At 42.5% G+C, this 19,367-nt stretch overlaps 1 protein-coding gene and 1 long non-coding RNA gene across 5 annotated transcripts in view; both read left to right on the top strand.

The window, feature by feature from the left end:
* PRELID2 (PRELI domain containing 2) overlaps window positions 1-19,367 on the top strand; it is a 64,273-nt gene that overhangs the window by 39,245 nt on the left and 5,661 nt on the right. Inside the window, exon 6 of one of the 4 annotated variants that reach the window (XM_040622279.1) lies at window positions 1,086-1,504. The exons of the other annotated variants lie outside the window; for them this stretch is intronic. Within the exon in view, the coding sequence (XP_040478213.1) occupies window positions 1,086-1,118 (33 nt within the window). The 3' untranslated portion in view covers window positions 1,119-1,504. Of the gene's footprint in view, window positions 1-1,085; window positions 1,505-19,367 lie in introns of those variants that run through there. 4 annotated transcript variants of the gene reach the window in all.
* LOC103663700 lies at window positions 12,532-15,861 on the top strand. Its single transcript, XR_568846.2, has 3 exons — window positions 12,532-13,191; window positions 13,634-13,763; window positions 13,972-15,861. It is a non-coding gene; the product is annotated as an uncharacterized LOC103663700 (long non-coding RNA).

Below are 19,367 nucleotides of genomic sequence, written 5' to 3' on the forward strand. Positions count from 1 at the left end.
CAGTAGGGAAAGGACAGTCTCTTCAGCAAATGGTGTTGGGAAAATTGGACAGCTACATGCGAAAGAATGATACTGAACCACTCTCTTACACCATACACACAAAAAACAATAGCAAAAACCCCTAAACAAATGTTAAAAAAAAATGGGCAGAGGAACCGAATAGACATTTTCCCAAAGGATACATGCAGATGGCTAACTGGTATAGGAAGAATGTTGAACATCACAGATCTTCCGGGAAATGCACATCAAAGTCACAATGAGCTATCACCTCACACCTGTCAGAATGACTAGTGTCAATGAACAAGAACTAATCAGTGTTGGTGGTGGGAGGAAAGAGAACCCTCGCGCACGGTTGGTGGGAATGTAAGTTGGTGAAGCCACTGTGGAAAACAGCACAGAGGGTCTTCAGACAATTGAAAATAGACCTACCCCATGATTCAGCAATTCCACTTCCGAGTATTTATCCAAAGGAAATGAGAACACTAACTCAAAAGGTGTTATACCCCCATGTAAATACTGATTTACATTAGCCAAGATGTGGAAGCAACCTAAATACCCACTGGTGGATGAGTGGAAAAAGAAGATGTGGCACGCACATGCACACTTGCACGCGTGCGCGCGCACGCACACACACACACACACACACAGAGGAATATTATTCAGCCATAAAAAAGAAAGAAATCTTGCCATTTGCAGCAGCATGGATGGTACCTTGAGGATATGCTAAATAAATAAGTCAGAGAAATACAAATACCATATGATCTCAGTGATTTGTGGAATCTAAAGCAAAAGCGAAAACTGAGTTCATAGATACAGAGAACAAATCAGTGGTTGCCAGAGGCGGTTATAAAATAAATATGATGTGGGGATGTAAAGTACAGCACAGTGACTATAGTTAATAATACCGTACTGCATATTTGAAGGTTGCTAAGACAGTAAATCTTAAAAGCTCTCATCACAAGAAAAATGAATTCTGTAATTACGTATGGTGATGAATGCTAATAGACTTACTGTGGTGATCATTTCACAGTATATACAAATATCAAATCATTATGTGTTCACCTAAGACTAATATTGTGTGCCAGTTATACCTCAATAAAAGGAAAACATACCCGTGAAGGTGATGTTGGGAATGATGTGGTTGGTGACATACAGAAGACGAGATGGAAAATGTCATCCATCTGTTGGAAAGCTCAAGGAATCATGGATTCTCAGGATGGAAGGACCTTCACTTCGTGAGCTGCTGATCAAATCCAGATTCAGGCACTGCACACAGACTTTCTGGCTCTTCCCCGGGGCCGCAACAGACCAGCTGTTGAGTACATGCGATGATCTGCAAGTTCGGGAAGCGGAGTGTTAGAGAAGAGGAAGCATGGGTTTCCCAGGTGTTATTTGACTTGCCAAAATCGTAAATCAAGATGTAGAGGTAAACCTACAGTAAAGATCTCCTGATTCCCCCCCCTAAATATTAAAAACTATATTAAAGGTTTTTTATTGTGATGAAGTATATGTTACATAAATTTACCAGTTTGACTATTTTTAAATGCATAGTCTGCTGTCATTAAGTACATTCAGTGTTGTGCAACTATCAGCACTATCCAAATCCAGAACTTTTTCATCTTCCTAATAATAACTGGGTAGCCATTAAATAAATAACTCCCCATTCCTCGCTCCTCCCAGCTCCTGGCAACCACCCTTTTATTTTTCATCTCTGTGAATTTGACTACTTGACGTACTTCTTGTAAGTGGAATCAGACAATATTTGTGCTTTTTGTGTCTGGCTTATTTCACTTAGCATCATGTTTTCAGGCTTATCAACGTCATAATGTGTGTCAGTCTTTCCTTTTAAGGCTGAGTGGTATCCCATTATGTGTATGTACCACATCTTAGTAGTCATCCGACGGGACACTTGGGTTTCTTCCACCTTGGGGCTATTGAGAATAATGCTGCCATGAATATGGGGTCTGTAAAAGCCTGTTCAAGTCTTTGCTCTCAATTCTTTTTCTGGATGCTATGGTAATCCTGTTTAAATTTTTAAGGAACTGCTCAAAAGTTTGTTTTTGAGGTAGCTCACTATCTTTGTCCACGGCAGCAAGGGACTGTACCATTACTGTGTATTTTTCTCAAGTCCGTGCAGAAGAGTGCTATATATACTCCACTCCCGGCTCGTGACACCAGGGAGTTGCCATATGGTGCTCTCCTCAGTCTGAGAGGCACTCAGTTGTCTCTTGACTCCGCCATAGTCTCTGTCTCTGTCGTAATTTCAGGTTCTGGTGGACGGTTTTGATCTGTGATGGGTTGGAAGTGTTGAAAGTGCCACAGACAAGTAGCACACTGGATACGGCTTAAGTGCATATTTTAGCTTGCCTTGAGATAAGCAGGCACATTGAAAAACAGATCAAGAAAACAGAAAGATCTGACGGAAAATAGGGATTGAGGGAAGTGTGAGACACACGAAAGGCTTCATACAGGTTTCTGCAGCCTGGAGGAACGGCCAACGGCTGTGAAGCAGAGCTGGGTGGAGCCCAGGCCCGTCAAGTCCCACCTCAGGGATCCTAGGAGAAGGACACCACAGAGAGAGCGGGATATTCCCCAGGCAGTGTGGCTCTGCAGGTGCTCTCCCTGTCTGGCGGGTATCCCTGGGGTCTTGGTTTTTAACCTTTTTTTTCATCATCACCCACCCATATGCAGTGAGCCTTTTTAGACTTTTTTTCCCCTTTTTGTCCCCCTCCCCATGAAATACTAATACCATGGATATACTGATTATCTGTTTATACACTATATTATGCCTTTGCTTCATACATAAAAAGTGTAAGATATTTTTCACTCCGCAACAGAAATTGTCACCTTGTGTTGATATGGTTCCCACTGAGAAAGTATGCTTCATACTGCACTGGTTGTAACTGTCTCCATCTCTCCCAAGTTCACTCACCAGTCCCCTGGCCCCTGACCCCCAAAATTCCAAACCAAAATCAAAAGAACTTTTTGGGGAACTCCCACATAGTTCTTGCAGATTTTGGGATTTACTCTTCTGGGAGAGGCTTAGGAGATAATATGGGTGATTACACTCCTGCCATGCAAGTGTTCTTTGTTAGCCCCGTTGTCTCTGTGCTGGGAGACACTGAATGCTGTGGGAACGCGGAGCTCTCGTGATGCACTCCCATAGACGTTTTACCCTTTTTACTTTTTTTTAAGTTTATGAAATACATTTTCAGTGTGTAATAAAATAATTTGTTGTCCTAGCCACTCTCCTGGCAAGGCCCCGTTATTAGTCGCATCGTTACTCTTGTGTTGATCAGGAGGCTGAAGTGGAGAGAGGCTGAATTCAACAGCATGTGAAATAGTTGTCACTGAAACAATGTGGGCAAGTCAAACAGTTTGAACAGCACTTTAAAGAAGGTCTGGCCTACACATGCTACAGCTAAAGATATCTGAACATGCTGTTTCCTGAGGGTGTTTATAAAAATCCATTTTAATAGTGGAATACAATTCTCTGAGACAGAAGATACTATTCTTGTGTATATACCAGTAGATATAAATGTGTGTGTATGTGTGTATGTATACGACACTGAACATAGTACACACACACACACACATGCACACATACACTGAGACACTGTATTTGTAGTGGTCCAAACGGGCAAAACCTGGTTACTTTTTGGTTGCGTCATTTTTATAAACTATATGAGCCATCTGTGGCTGTATAATACATTATCCCAGCACCCCACAGCTTACAGCAACACATTTATTGTCTCTTGGTTTCTGTGGGTCAGGTGTCTGGGCATGGCTTAGTTGGGTCTTCTGTTTCGGGGTCTTACAAAGATACAATCAAGGTGTTGGCTGGGTCTGTGATCTCATCGGAAGGCTCTACGGGGAAGATTCAGTTCAAATGCATTCACATGGTTGCTGGTAGGATTCTACCTGCCTCCCTTGATTCCTTGCCATATAGGGCTCTCACAACATGGCAGCAAGCAAGAGAGGGGTCAGGAGATTGCTAGCAAGGCAAAATCCATAGTTTTTGTTCTAATCATAGAAGTGACATCCATTTCTTTTTGTGTATTGTCATTAGATGTAGCCCACACTCAAGGGAAGGGGACTACACAAGGGCATAAATACCAAGGGGCAGGAATCACTAGGAGCAGTGTCAGCGCTGCCGACCATACTGATCTCAGCTGATTGGTATGCCACGTTGCATGCACAACTGTTAAATTCTTTTAGACGCATATTGGGAATTGATGATAATTAGAAGTTGGTAAAGGTCAGCTGCACCCTCACGACCTTACTACCAGCTTATAAAGTTCTGCAACACATACAGACATTTCATTAACCCTTTGTTTATAAGTAGCACAAAATAGTATACCTGTTTTATCAGTTTGATTAAATCTCTGTCCTTCCGGGTGCTCTGACCATGAATTGCATAAGCAGCTAGCGCACTGAAAGCAGAGCTGACACTATTCCAAAGGCAGGATTCAGCTGTTTTAAAGATAGCATCAGGCAGCCAAATATTCTGATCCAGTGGGTGGTCATAGGACCATCTAGGCATAAACTTTGGGTGTCATCCCTAAAGTTGGCTGGTGTAGGGCTTGCTGGATAGAATCTTAGACCTTCATTGTGCAAGGATGGGTGTATCTCTGGAATTTTGAGCTGATCCCTGTATCTTAAGTTCCACTTAATGGGAGTCCATGTGGCACATTCACTAGGAAGTCACTAACTTTACCAGTGAAAATTCACAATTTTAACATTCCTTATTCCAATTATCAAAGCCCCTGCTGTTTTCAAGGATAAAGGTAACTTAAGTTTCTGGAGAGTAGGTTTGCTGATTAGAATGCTCATAGCCCAACCCCGAGAGCCTGAAGCCTGCATCGGGACAGCTGAGTGTCCCTGGTGCATAACGTGAACTAGCACAGGCATCGTGATAGGATACTGTATGTGTGACATATTTTGGAGCAAATTATAGATATCTTAATAGTCATGTACCAGATGTCAATTCCTGAACCTGGTATATTCTGCCTTAGAAGGATTATTCAGCATGAAACAAGGTTTTGGCTGTGTGTTTAACAATAAGGATTGAATGTGAAGCTTTAGAGAAGTGCTCTTTGGTCCATGCTCTGGTTTTTTCACTTCCTAGATGTCACATTCACATCTTGGACCCTCAATTTTCTCATCTCTAAAATGAAGTGATAGTGGTCATACTTCATAGGGTTAAGATTAAGTGAGGGCACATATATGAAATATGGCTGGCACATAGAGAAACTTCAAGAATTATTAGCATTAAGAGAAGTTCTCTGACAAGAAAGGTATTTTTATGTGTAAATACCTTCTTAAATACTTATCTGAACAAAAATTTTAGATTGCAGCAGTTTATGGTGTTTTAAAACTTATTTTTTATCACTTGTTTACATCTGTAATTTTAATACTCATTGTATCCACATTTCACATTGTGATGTAATTTTTTCTGTGTCTGTGTATGTTGGCATATGTATATATGTATTATGGTATTTTTTGAAAGACCATATTGGGAGTATTCTGTTTATTTAGCCTATCTTTTCCATTTATGGACACACTGTTAACATTTTTCCTTGAAAACATGAGTTTTGATACCTTCATAATATTCCATTGGCAGAATTTCTCTTATTGTTGGTTTTCCTTTTTTTCCACCATTGTAGATAATATTGTGGTAAATCCATGAATACAAATACTTGTGTATATTTCTCATCACTTCCTGGGTTAAAGAGTGCACATTTTTTTAAATAATAATTTTTTATTATGTTATGTTATTCACCATACAGTACATCCTTAGTTTTTGATATAGTGTTCCATTATTCATTATTTGCGTATAACACCCAGTGCTCCGTGCAATACGTGCCCTCACCGGCCTATCCCAGTCCTCCACCCCCCTCCCCTCTGAGGCCCTCAGTTTGTTTCCCAGAGTCCATAGTCTGTCGTGGTTCTGTTTACCCCCCCTTCATTCTTCCCTTCCTTCTCCTACCAATCTCCCTGCTATTTCTTACGTTCCATAAGTGAGTGAAACCATATGATAATTGTCTTTCTCTGCTTGACTTATTTCACTTAGCATAATCTCCTCCAGTCCCATCCATGTTGCTGCAAATGTTGGTAATCGTTCTTTCTGATGGCTGAGCAATATCCCATTGTATATATGGACCACATCTTCTTTTTTTTTTTTTTTTTTTAAAGATTTTATTTATTTATTTATTTGACAGAGACAGCCAGCGAGAGAGGGAACACAAGCAGGGGGAGTGGGAGAGGAAGAAGCAGGCTCATAGCAGAGGAGCCCGATGTGGGGCTTGATCCCACAACGCCGGGATCACGCCCTGAGCCGAAGGCAGACGCTTAACTGCTGTGCCACCTGGGCGCCCCGTGGACCACATCTTCTTAATCCATTGTCTCTTGAAGGGCATCTCGGCTCCTTCCACAGTTTAGCTATTGTGGACAATGCTGCTATGAACATTGGGGTGCATATGGCCCTTCTCTTCACTACGTATGTGTCTTTGGGGTAAATGAGTGTGCACATTTTTAAGACCTTTGATGCAAATTGCTAAATTTCTTGACAAAAGAATTTTTGCCAATTTGTAGCTTCCACCAGAAGCCAACTGGGTATTACCAGTTTCCTTGCTGTCTGACTTGAATGAAGGACCTAACCTCTTAAACTTCATTTGTCATTAGGAAAGCTGGGTTCATTATTCTACCCTCATAGGATTATTGTGAAGAGGAAATGAAATTATTAGCCCCAGTCTTCTGATTGCTACTCCAAAGACGTTGAAAGTTACTGCTTCTGTCATTAACTAATTGACCCCAGTCCTCCTCCAGGCTAATGGTGTTATCTTGGACTGGTTGCCCTAAGCTGCTCAGTTCCTCATCTGTGAAATGAATGTCTAGGAGACACATGTGTGTGGTAGTCACAACCCTAAAAAAGAGTGGACATTTCAAAACCCAGTAGTTCTAAGATAGAGGAAGACAGCAAATAAAAGTGTCATTCAAAAGAATAAATAAAAGTCACAAGTATGACATATGAACATCAGTATAATAATCTGCTGAGTGCATGTTGGAGCCTTGTATTTCCTTCTTGGTTATGTGAATCTTTTCAAGATTTTTTACATTACTTGACCGACATGAAAGAACTGATGAAATATGTTCTGCCCTTAGTTCCAGAGGGTTTATTTCCTAGCTCTCAATTCAGCTCTGTTGGTGATACTTTTTAATCCCACTCTTGAGTGCTCAAATAGATTGATTTATTCCATATTTATTCATTAGATGCTGTGAGACTATTACCAGGAGTTCTGATTTTTAACAACTTGTTGCTAGATCAGTTAAATGATAGTAACGGCCCTTTGCTTACCTATCCCCTCCCCGTCTACTCAGCTTGTCGTGCTATCTCTAGAGTTTTAATCCCAAGCAGTGTAGCCTTTGTAGTGAAAACCTCTCGGTGAAAATGAGTATTCCGTGAGTGATAACAGTCTTTGGTCCTTTCCCTGAGTTTAAGTCAGTGCCTTTACCTCGACTGTGAGACTTAAGAATCCAGAATCCCTTGATGGCTCATTTGAACTCATCAGGGTTATAATTGACTGCTCGGTGGTAAAGCTTGGGGGAAACCCTGCAATCAGCCAGCTGCAGCTGTGGGGCATTGCCTTCTATGAAACTCGATGAACCTGAGCAGTTAGGCTCTTAGCTGAAATGGTAGAAAGTCGTTTCTTGAGCCTTAGATATGTCACTGGCGTTATTTGCATAGCGATCCAAGTCACGTCTCCACACATCACGCGGCATTTAACACAAGCGCCAAGAGTCAGGCGATCCGCGTGGTGGCCCTGCCTTGGCCGCGCTCAGTGGCCACATTGCTTGGACTGGTTGCTCTGAACTTCAGTATCATCTTTTGTAGATCAGGGATTGGACTAGGAGGTTTGGTTTTAATTCTGACATGATACTTTTTTTGGGAGGAGCTGTCCCTCCTTTCCCTCAATGTGTAAATACCAAGATTTAAAATTCTTTTCTGACAAATAGTCTTTAAGCCTGCATAACAATTCAGGAGTTTAAGCTAAGTGGGCATCCAGGACCATCAGAGATAATTCATGTAACAAGTAGATGGTCAGGGGTTGAGATGGTGGCAATAAAATATTTGAAAATAATAAACATGCTTTCATAAAATACTGGTTAGCAAGGGGGGTGGTAAGCATGTGGTAGGGATGTTACAGTTTCATTTTATAGTTTTCTTCAGGTGAGCTAAATAAAGTGCTTATTACAGAGATGTGTAGGTGTCGTAGGGGTGTTGGAGGTATTGGTACCTGATAATAGATATGTTGGCTTATTTTTAATCCATGCTTTTTGAAAACATAGACTGTTGTGGAAATTTGGAAAAAACCTTATACTATATTAATACTAACTATAATCTATTGAGTGTTTACCATGAGCCGAACCCTGTACTATTTTATGAGCGGTGGGTTCTCCCAGTGAATCAGAGACAGAGAGACTACTCCCACTGCTCCATTTTACAGATGAGGGGGTGGAGGCACAGAGGTTATTTTACTTGCACAGGTCATCAGCCAGCAGGTGGCAGAGCTGGAATTCCAGGTGGGCTGACCTCAGAGCCCATCCTCTTAACTGCTGTACTCTTTGACTCCCTGACCTGGAGGACAGACTCTTTTCCCCCAAAGAGCTTGGCTGAGGAGACAGGACACTTGTCAAGTCAACACTTGTCAAGTCAACACTTGTCAGAACATAGAGAAAATGGCGTTGTCTTACTGTGAGACTTACTGTCTAACTTACTGTGAGACTTGCTTTCCTAGTGTTCCTTTACTCTTGCACCTGCCCAGGAATCTTTGGAGATTTGGGAACCATGTTCTCCCCACTGTTGTGGATAGAATTTCCAGCCCATCTATTAACTTCTCTGAGCTCGCTCTTCCACTCTGTTGTGCTAAATTCAAAAACAGAGACAATGAGAAAATAGGTATTTGTGGCCACCATAAATCTTCACATACCTCATATAAACCCAAGGCAGACGCAGAATTGAAAACTGAAACAGCTTTGGCCAGGGGGCATTGAAATACTGGAAAAATGGGGGCTGTGTCTGCAGATTGTGCGGATTAAGTGCATTTGAGGCACGTAACTTTTGTGGATCAGATCCGTTGGAGGACTGGACTGGAATTCAGCTGGGTTCTTTGTGCTAAATTAAGATTCTTAGTTTGAGCAACAAGGCCAAGAAAATGTCATTGAGCCTTCTGAGATCAGGAATTAATACAGAATTCTGTGTAGAGCAACTTGCATTGCAAAGGTAATTTAATTTCTTAAAGGTACATCCAATAGTTAAACTTTAGTTGTGTACTTAAGCCCTGCAGCATACTAATTAAATGCTCTGTGAGTTCTCTGAGGTGTCCAGCTGTTCCCCTTGATCATTCTTCCTCCTCTGTAGGTGGTGATTTCTTATTCTGTCTCCCCACTCTGTGGGAGAATTTCATCTCTTGCTGAATGACCCTTTGGTTGTGTCCACCCTTTGTGGGACTTGTGGTACCAGGCAGAGCCCCAGCAGGAGAGGGGAAGAAGGCCGGAGTGCCTGCCAGGTAAGGAGGAAAGAAGCCTGTGACTTGTGAACCCAGGTTTGTTGGAGTGATATTTCTTTGTCCCTTTCCATTTCTTTAGAATCCCACTTGCTGCCTAGGATTTGACCCTTTCCTTCCTCCCTCCCGTCCATCCTTCCTTCTTTCCTTCCTCCCTTCCTTCCTTCCTTCCTTCCTTCCTTCCTTCCTTCCTTCCTTCCTTCCTTCCGAGAGAGGGGTCAGGAAGGGGCAGAGCAGGAGGGGGGGAGAGAATCTTAAGCAGGCTCCAGGCTCATTGAGGAGCCCATCATGGGGCTTGATTTCACCATCCTGAGATCATGACCTGAGCCATAATCAAGAGTCAGACATTTAACCCACTGAGCCACCTTGACTCCTTATTTCTTGTCTAGCTTTCTTCCTTAGATTCTAGCTAAACTATTTTTCTGTTTTTCTCTGAGTTTCCTTAGTAAAGGAAAATGGTGGGTTTTTGAGAGTTAACTTCTTTTATATTGACACCAATTTAAGAAGAATTTAGAGGCTGTACCTAAAAATGTTCTCCATCAGTGGCCTTTGGTGGGGATGTAGCTTTTTTACTTTTCAAGATACTAACATTTTTTTTTTAAAGATTTTATTTATTTATTTATTTGACAGACAGAGACAGCCAGCGAGAGAGGGAACACAAGCAGGGGGAGTGGGAGAGGAAGAAGCAGGCTCCTAGCGGAGGAGCCTGATGTGGGGCTCGATCCCATAACGCCGGGATCACGCCCTGAGCCGAAGGCAGACGCTTAACCGCTGTGCCACCCAGGCGCCGCAAGATACTAACATTTTTTAAAGCTTATTTTTTCTGTTCTCTTCACTTCTTGATATGTTTGAGTATTTCATAATTTTAAAAATGGCTGCACTTCTCCCAAAAAGACTCATTCAGTCTGTAAAAAAACAAAAAAAATTAAGGTTTTGTTTAAAATGTTTTTGATAGGTGCTACCTGCACATAAATGTTTTAAAATATATTTTTTCAGCAGAGCCATATGGGTTCTTTTGCCCTAGATGTCTTTGAAAACCAGCAGAATGTCCTGTACTGATCAGCTGTGTGACCTTGAGTAAGCCACTTAATTTTCTGAGTCTCATTGTCCTCATTTGTGAAGTGAGGATGATATTGCAACCTACTTCATCAAGTACGTGGGAGAAGTAAATGAGTTAAATGCATGAAATGCTCGGGACAGGACTTGGCAGACAGCAAATAATCAGTTACTATTTAAAAAGAAAAATAGGTGGAAACTTATTTTTCCTATTAAGGCTACGGAGTTGTGTAGAGGTTATGATAAGCCTGTCTTTGGGAGTCACAGAACGAACTTAAATCTCCGGCCCCTCCCTCATAGGGTGTGTACAGATTGAGCCCCTGGTGAAATGCGAATGATAGTACTTAACCTTCTGAGCAGGAGAATAAAAGGGGCTAGTATAAAGAAGTGCTGAAAATATCTTGGCACATATTAAATACTCCGGAAATGATAACTGTCATCTTGCCATTATAGCTCAAAGTGGCATGTTCTTTTCAGTCTTTTCTATGCAGACTTTAAACAGTCATAATTAAGTATAAGTACAATTTCATGTCTTGCTCTTTTCAAGTGATACTATATCTCACAGGCCTACCACAGCAACTGTAGAACCCGCAAAGCCAGCATTTTAATGACTGCGCAGTATTTCATCAAGTTGTTACGTAAACTGATTTCCCTGTTTCTTTAGGATTGAGCACTGAAGTCGTTTCCGAGCTTCCCATTAGAAGCGAGACCACGTGAAACATCTTTATACACAGAATCTTCCATATTTTGTGTCATTACCTTAGAAAGGATTCCCTGAAGTACTGTTACCAGTATGTGACTGTTCATGATTCTTTGTCTGCCTCAGTGAACAGCAGGCTCCGTGTGGGGCTCGGCACTCTAGCCTCAGCACCTAGCGCAAAGTCCGTGCTCAGCAAATAGTTACTGAGCTAGTGAACACATGTGCACGGTATTGTGTGATTTTTCTGAATGTATGAAGACCTTAATGTTTCTATCCTAGTTTTTTAAAAGATTATTTATTTATTTATTAGAGAGCGAGTGAGCATGAGTGGTGCGGGGGAGGGGCTGGGGAGAGGGAGAAGCAGACTGCTGATCAGGGAGCCTGATGTGGGGCTCGATTCCAGGACCCTGGGATCATGACCTGAGCCGAAGGCAGACGCTTAACCAACTGAGCCACCCAGGTGTCCCTGTTTCTGTCCTATTTTATTTTAAAATAATCTTAAAAGCAGCAGAACTTTTTAGCCATTGGGGTAATAGGAAAGGTAATAGTAGGTCATATTTGTTGAGTGCTTTCTATGCCCCAGATACCATCCTCAGTACCTTACGTGCGTTACCTCCTTCAGTTTGCTTAACGCTGCTCTGCAGTAAGGACTCTATGACCATTTTATAGATGGGGAGACAGAGGGGTGAGTCGACTTGCCCCAAATCACACAGGTGGTGAGTGGTGGAACCCTTGTTCACATGAGGCAGTCAGACCTTTATTCTCTGCACTCGATGACTAGTATCCCCCCTACTTTACTGTTCCAGCAGCTCGCCCCTTTCCATGTCAGGCAGTCTAACAAATGATTCCCAGGGAACCTGAATTTCTTGGCCAGATTCCAAACAAGGTGTGAATCAGGTGTCCCTGAGCCTGGAGGGTTTGCTTCAGTCTCCGAATCGCTTACAGGTGCTTGTTATTTAAAAGTCTCACCTTTGCAGTTCACCAAGTGAAAGATGTGCAAATGTATTTTTTTTTATAAACCTTAGCTTTTTTTATTGAAGGGAAGAATTTTATTACATTGTTAAACATTCAAGGCAGCTGGTAGATTTAGAACATCGTCCATGTGGGAGTTATTAATTCATGAAGGAATATCTGGGACCAAACAATACAAAGGATAGGATCCTAGGGATTAACCAGTAATGCTTCCATTTAGTTAGCAATTGAAATAGAACAATTTTTAAAGAGTATCAACTGTGTTATTACAGCCATTTCTTCACTCTCTCTTTCCCCTTATCAGTTTATTATTTGATAATAATGGGGATAATGGAGATAATGGCTGGGGATTTTAAAGAATATTTGCATCTGTGAGCACTACGTGGTATTTTTTTCCCCCCTTTGCAAATAAATGACTCTTAAAAACAGCAGGTAGTTTATCTTTAGACTGTTATTTGAATGTAGTGATTTTATGATTTAGTCATTTATTTGTAGCTTTTGTTCTGGTTGCTCGTGTTAATTTGTAATAGTAAATGCTTACACTTGCCACGGATGTCATGGTTATGCCATTGCACAGGTAGTGTGAAGGAGGGGCAGTGGAGGTGAGCCCTCCTGTTTACGTAGCTAACATTCATTACGGCCCTCCGGCCCAAAGCCGTAATCTCATACCTCGTTCAACCTCCCTGGGCTTTTATTCCCAAGAAATAATGAAAGGCTTTTTGTGGGAAGTAACAGCCTCACTAGTTGGCTTTCGATAAAACCAAGGAATTCTGATTGGCAGATATTGGGTCAAAATGGAAATGTTTCCTGTGCACATGCCTGTCCTCCAGCTTCTTCGTAGTGCAGGAGAGAGCTTCACTTGGTATCAACAGAAAACAAAGTGCACTTGGAGATGAGGTGAGATGCTTTTATCCTTAGTGCAGTTTCAAGAATTACATGTGGTTTCGTATCAGCCCGCCTCCCCTAAATAGATAAATTAAAATCACCCAGATGTAGATGGAAATAACTTTGGGATGGCAGGAAGGACTGTGCCTAAAGCAACGTGTCATTTTTTGAGAAAACCCAAATGTACCTTTTTAAGGATTCACTATATTGCGGGCTCAGTCACAAAAACTTGGGTGTGAATCTGGATTCTGTACTTACATAGCTGGGTGCTGTTGGTCAAGTGTCTCAGCCTCTCTGGGTCTCATTTTCTTCATGCCACTGACTCGTACGTTGAGTGTGAGGATTAAATGAGACCAGCCTATAATGTGCTCGGCACAGCCTCGTAGGGCCGTAGCCTTTCTATAAACAGTTCTTTCCTGTGACTTGGATTCTGGTTCTGTTCCCTTTGCTGAAGACCCTGTGACCTAGAGAAAGCTGGTTTACCCTGCGAGGCTCAGTGTCGTCGAACAGAAGTTTTACTAACTCTTAGAGGTGCTGTAAAGATCAAGTAGAATGTGTTTGGAGAAATCTGGTCTAGGCACGAGGTGAGCCCTTGCTGACATATCTTCTGGGTCACTGACCATCCACTGAATGGGGGGGTGCCTGGTTGCGGGAGTCCCGTTGTGAGAGGCCCCTCGTCAGATGTGGGTCCACAAAGAAATCAGTAGCTGCTTTTCAGGCCCCAGAGAGAGGATGGGCGGGGATGTCTGACAAAAGTCTGTCATGTGTCAGTAACTGTATCTCTTGCCTCAGTGAACCCTCACAGCAGCCCCGCACGGACGCGTGCTTGCTCACTTCCCTCCACCCACTGTGTGGGCCCAGAAACAAACTCACTGAGGCAAATACTCACTGCGGAAAGAGCTGGAGAGTTCCAGGCTGGTCACTTACTCGCTCTGTGACCCTGAGCAAGTTAATCTCCTCTTTGAGGCCCAATCTCCTTACCTGGAAATGGTGAGTGAACGTGTCTTAGCTCAGGAGACTGTTGAGAGGACTAATAGAGATAATCTCAGTGTTGGTGAGATTTGGTGTGATGGGTTTTTGACTGACATATGACTTTGGAAAATTATGTTTTCTTCAAAAGACACACAAGATTTGAAGACACAGTAGGCTGGCCTTACATGTAAAGAAAATTGTTGACATATAGAAATTAGTGTGAATGTGGGTGAAGAGACGGGAAGAGATCAAAGATAAAAGGAGAATTATCTGGGCATCTAGTGGATTTGTTTATTCTGTTAGAGACAACAAGCATGCTAGTAATCATTTTATCTCTCAGAACAGGGAAGAAGCAAGGCGAAATTATGCCTGCACTTAAATCTGATGAATAGTGAATAAATGCCCATAAAGGGAATTGATAGGAGCCTTGTGTTTTAGCTTGCTTGTTAAGAGTACAAGAGTTGGTACTGGACCCCCTTCAGTGAGCCAGTTGGGAAGACTGTCTTATAATGAGGACTGACAGATGGAATAGGGGTAGAAAGCCTCCCATCAGTGGAGGTTTCTAACAGGTAACAAGATTGTTTGTCAGAAATGTCATGGATGGTGTGTGGCCCTAGGTAGGAGGCTGGTCTCTTGATTAGTTAGTAGTGAAAAGGCCATTTAGTCCAAGTCAGGAAAAATAAAATTATATATAGATCGTTCTAAAAAACTGTAAATGAAAATAGACTAATGGGGTTACCCTGGAGGGTTGGGGAAGGAACTTCATAAAATAGGCAAACACCAATGCCTAAATGACTTTTAGCCACTAAAATGTCTATGCCAGGTCAGAGTTTATTTGAGAACTGGCAAGATGGAAATGGCTTGATCTTCTTTCATCCTGTTATCTGATCCCAGGACACTTCTCTAAGTCAGGTGGGCCACCTTCAGTTCCTCGCAAAGACTTTCCTCTCTGGACTAGATAATACAATGGCCTTTCCAGTTTTTAGATTTTATTATTTGGGGGGTATATTCTTTTCCACAACCAACTGTGAGATTAAACGTTCTCTTTAAGGAGAGGGAGTTTTATAACGTGAAGCACTGACATCTGAGTTATTACGTCTGTTAATGTTCTGCAGTTACACCTAAAGATGTTGGGTTACTTATCAAAATAAAAATGAATCTTACTCAAGAGTTTATTAGCTACTATGGGAAAATTATATTGAGGTCATACATTCTATCAGATATTCCTACTGATTATCTGAAAAGCATTGTATTTAAAATAATTTGTAGAGGTGATTAAATATTGATTCATATATTAAGGATCATGCCATTTAGGTTGGGAGCAGGGCTCGGATGTCTGATTTATTTATCAGGCTTTTTGAACATAGTAAATAGGGAAGGGAAGAGCACACTCTGGCTGTGTACCCAGCATTGTAATAGGCATTTTCACATATGCAGTCTCAGTTATGCCTTCTGCCCCCTTGTGCTGAAACATCCTGGGTCCTGGACTCTCAGTCCTGATTGCTTTGGGTCACATCAAGACTCTTCACTTCTTAGTTATTGTGTGATTTTGGTCCGGATGCTTAATTTTTCTGAACCTCAGATCTCATCCAAAAAAAAAAAAAAAAAAAGATAATCCTCTAAGGCAGATAGGAGAATAAAATAAGCCATTGGCAGGTAAAGCACTCAGCACAGTGCTTGGCATACAGTATATGCCCATAATTTTGACTATTATTATTGTTTGGGGTTATCCCAGTTTTATGGATGAGGAGGACCTAAATGTAAAAAATTAACCTCCATCAGATTAAAGGATGCTCTCTTGGGCAAAAGATGTCTTCTTGGAGAAGCTTTGAGCAGTGTTTCTCTTACCTTTAATGACAAAACTGAATGCTGATTCCTCCCTTTTTCCCACAGACGATGCTCACTGGCCAGGTGTTACTCCCATCTCCTGGAGCTTACTTTCTGTTGGGAGGGAAGGGATGGCTGACAGTACCAAATATTTGAGAAAGCATGGTCATTTTCTATCGTGATGAGTGCTGTAAAGACCGTAGGACCAAGCTGTGTGATCCAGGCTGTGGCCAGGCTTTTGTAGCGAGGGCCGTCGGATGTCTCTGAGGAGGTGCTGGGTGAGTTCAGATCTCAGTATGGCAAGGAGGTAGTCCGCCACTGGTAGATCTGGAGATGTTCCTGCTGGAGGGAGCAGTGTGTGAAAGAGAAAGGAACTGAGCCTGTTGCCTGAATGGAAAGCAGGCCTGTGTCTGCGCAGGGCACTGAGCGGCCTGGGAAATCCCTGGAGCCATGATAGTGAGTGTGCATGTATTTTAAGAGCAGTGGGACACTCTGGAAGGGTTGCAGCAGGGAGTGACATATTCTCATCCTTCATTTTATTCATATGTTATGATTCTACACAGAGTAAACGAAAAGATTCGAAGAAAGTTTTGTGTAAACCAACAATGAAAAAAATAGAAAAAGAAGTGAGGTCAGCTTGATGTAAATGTTTTTATCGAAGGTGTGAGTGGTTTTATAATGCGACCTTCAGCATTTGACATTATTGCACTTTGTGAACCCCTCGTGGCTAATCCAGATTCTTCGGGACCCATTTTAGGTCCTACCTCTGCTGTCAAATTCTTTTCACATCATTCTTTCCCACTTTTTTTTTTTCTAATACTTTCATTCTTTATTCTTTCCTTGTTCTGTTCTTCAATCTCCTGGGCAGTGCTTGTTTCCGACTGCACTTTGAAGAATGCTAACTACCGGGCAGGACGCTGCTGTAATGCTAAAATTCAGACTCTTTCAGCCTGGCCTTCGAAAGTAATCAGTTTATCAGTCTTGTAATCCATCAAAACAAGGACCCTTTTGTGTGCCAGATTCTGCACCCATCTTTGATTGCTGTGGTAGTTAAGTGAGCAGTTCTTGTTTTGTCGTTAGAGAGCTGCTTGAGAACTAGCACTCTCTTTGGGACCTCCTAGGTCAATCAGGACTTCTTAAGGAAGCGTCAGTTGGAGAACAGATTAAAGACACCGTCTGGATCCAGCCACCTTTAGTCTAGTTTCTTCCAGCTCCCCTTCAGACAAGCTTTTTGGTTCCCACAATAATCAGCTGTTTCTCCGAGACTCTTAGCACGGGGGAGCTGTGAAGTGTTTTCAGTCTGTGAGACTCCGGGACGCCTTTGTGGGGCTGTGCTCGGCCCGCGCAGTGTTGGTATTAGGGAAATGAGACCGTGAGAGGGCTCCCTTATCTGTGCATTGGCAATAGGGAAGATAGCCTTGTAATAGAAAAAAATCTCAGAGGGGAAGGCATAATAAAATCAAGCTGGTTTATGGTTCGTCAGTCCAAAAAGCTTTTAAGCCGTATCTATGAAGGTGGATTCGCTTAATGTTTGCTCTGCATTTCAGGCATGGTTGTGTGATAAGTGGTGTAAATTTAGCCTCTTTAAGCCTGATCTCCTAGGGGTTGAGTTTTAAGCATTGGAACTTTATTTGAAAGGACTCTATCGATTGGGCTTTTATTTGGTCTCTCCATACTAAAGAGAGGTAATAAATAATGGTTTGGCCTCCCTGTTAGGGTTTTTGTTTTTTTTTTTAAATTCACTTTATAGGTCTCTCTCTCTCTGCCCCCATTCTCCACCTTCTATTTCTAACTGTTCTCCTTAAAAAGACTAAAGTGGTAGGAGAGAGGGGGAAAAAAGGGAAAGAAAAATCAACTGTCACATTGTGAACATAATTGATTCAATAAATAACGTCTTTCAATTCCCAAGGCAAACCTCACAGTCTTCACTTATGTCAATTAGTGTTCAGCTCGGTAAGTGGTGGCATTCTTAATTTAGACGGATGGGTAGAGTTCACCAGTGCTCACTTCCTAAGGAGAGAGTGCACTTTCCTGTTTTTAAAGACATACCACCAGATTTATGCAAAAAGGAGGTTGCAATGGAATCAACATGGCCGTTTTTATTCTTCCTGAAAATAGAGGGAAGGCATTTAATTATTGTTCAGGGTTTTGTTGAAACAAACAAATGGAAACAAGGGGTATGAAAACTACTAGATTGTAAGCTCCCTGTGGGCAGGGGCTCTGTCTTGTTTGTTCACCGTTTAATCTCCAGTGCACACAGTAGGTACATAATATTTGTTGAGTGGATCTGTTGATGAATGAATGAGAGCAGAAATGAGTGCAATTAGATCTTAGGGTAAGAATTAGGTTAAATTTCATTGCACTGGTGGTTTCGTCCCCCCTCTCCTCTTTACCCCCTATTTCTTTGCAAGGAGAGTAGCTCCAAGAGGACCAGAGGACCATGTGTATCATATCTTCCGAAACGCATTCCCAGACTGGCAGGGCCGGAGGGGATCTTCGAGGTGGTGTCAGGCTGCCATTCACAAATTCTAGTAAATGAACCAGTTGTGCTTCAGAACCACATGAGATACATTATAAATCTAGAGGTTCCAGGCTCCAGGCCCAGACATGCTGACGGTGTGGGTCTCAGTAAGGCGTGGGGATCCCTGTGTGCTTCCGTGGGTCCCCCTCCCAGTTCTGGTGTGCAGCTGCACTACCCCTTTGGCCTTGCTGTCCCCTCAGCTCTCCAGTCGCAGTTACTCCTTGGTAAAAAGTGACTCAGCTAAAGTACCCCCAGAATAACTGGCGGTACTGTGACCAGAGCCCGGCTCTCCCAACTCTGACAGCCATGCTCCTGGTCTTAGAGTTTGCAGCGTTGGTTCACCCCCACTCTGTGCTTCTCAGCATTCTGTCAGGATCCTTTAAGTGGTACTTCTTCCTTGTAGGACCGGGGCAGTCTTTGTGGCGATGGCTGGCCACAAGCGGAAGGAGCATCGGAAACCGCAAGGATATGTTACATTTTGTTTGGTGTACTCTGGCACTCCGTATATTTTATGGTCTTCTCTAGGGGCTCACTCCCTTGCCGTGCCACAGAGTAAACCCCTGGTAGGAAGCCCCCGCCTTTCTCCAGAAGCTCCCTGTCTACCAGACCTGCCTGATCACGGGCCTTACCTGCGTGCTTGCTAAAGGTGCACAGCCCTGGGGCCTGCTTGAGCCCTATTAAATCAGAGTCTTCCTGGGAGCGGCCTGGGGACCTGTGTTTTAAGTTAGCTTAGATTATTCCTGTTCCCTGTAAACTACTTTCTAGTTCCTGAGAACAGTGTCTCCCATTCCCCCTGCTCTGACCTCCTTAAACCTCTCGTTCATAATTACGTCATCATCCTGTCTTTTTGTGAAGGTTTATCCCCTGG

This window comes from Ursus maritimus, unplaced genomic scaffold (genome assembly GCF_017311325.1).
Source record: "Ursus maritimus isolate PB19 unplaced genomic scaffold, ASM1731132v1 scaffold_5, whole genome shotgun sequence".
Classification (NCBI taxonomy): Eukaryota; Metazoa; Chordata; class Mammalia; order Carnivora; family Ursidae; genus Ursus; species Ursus maritimus.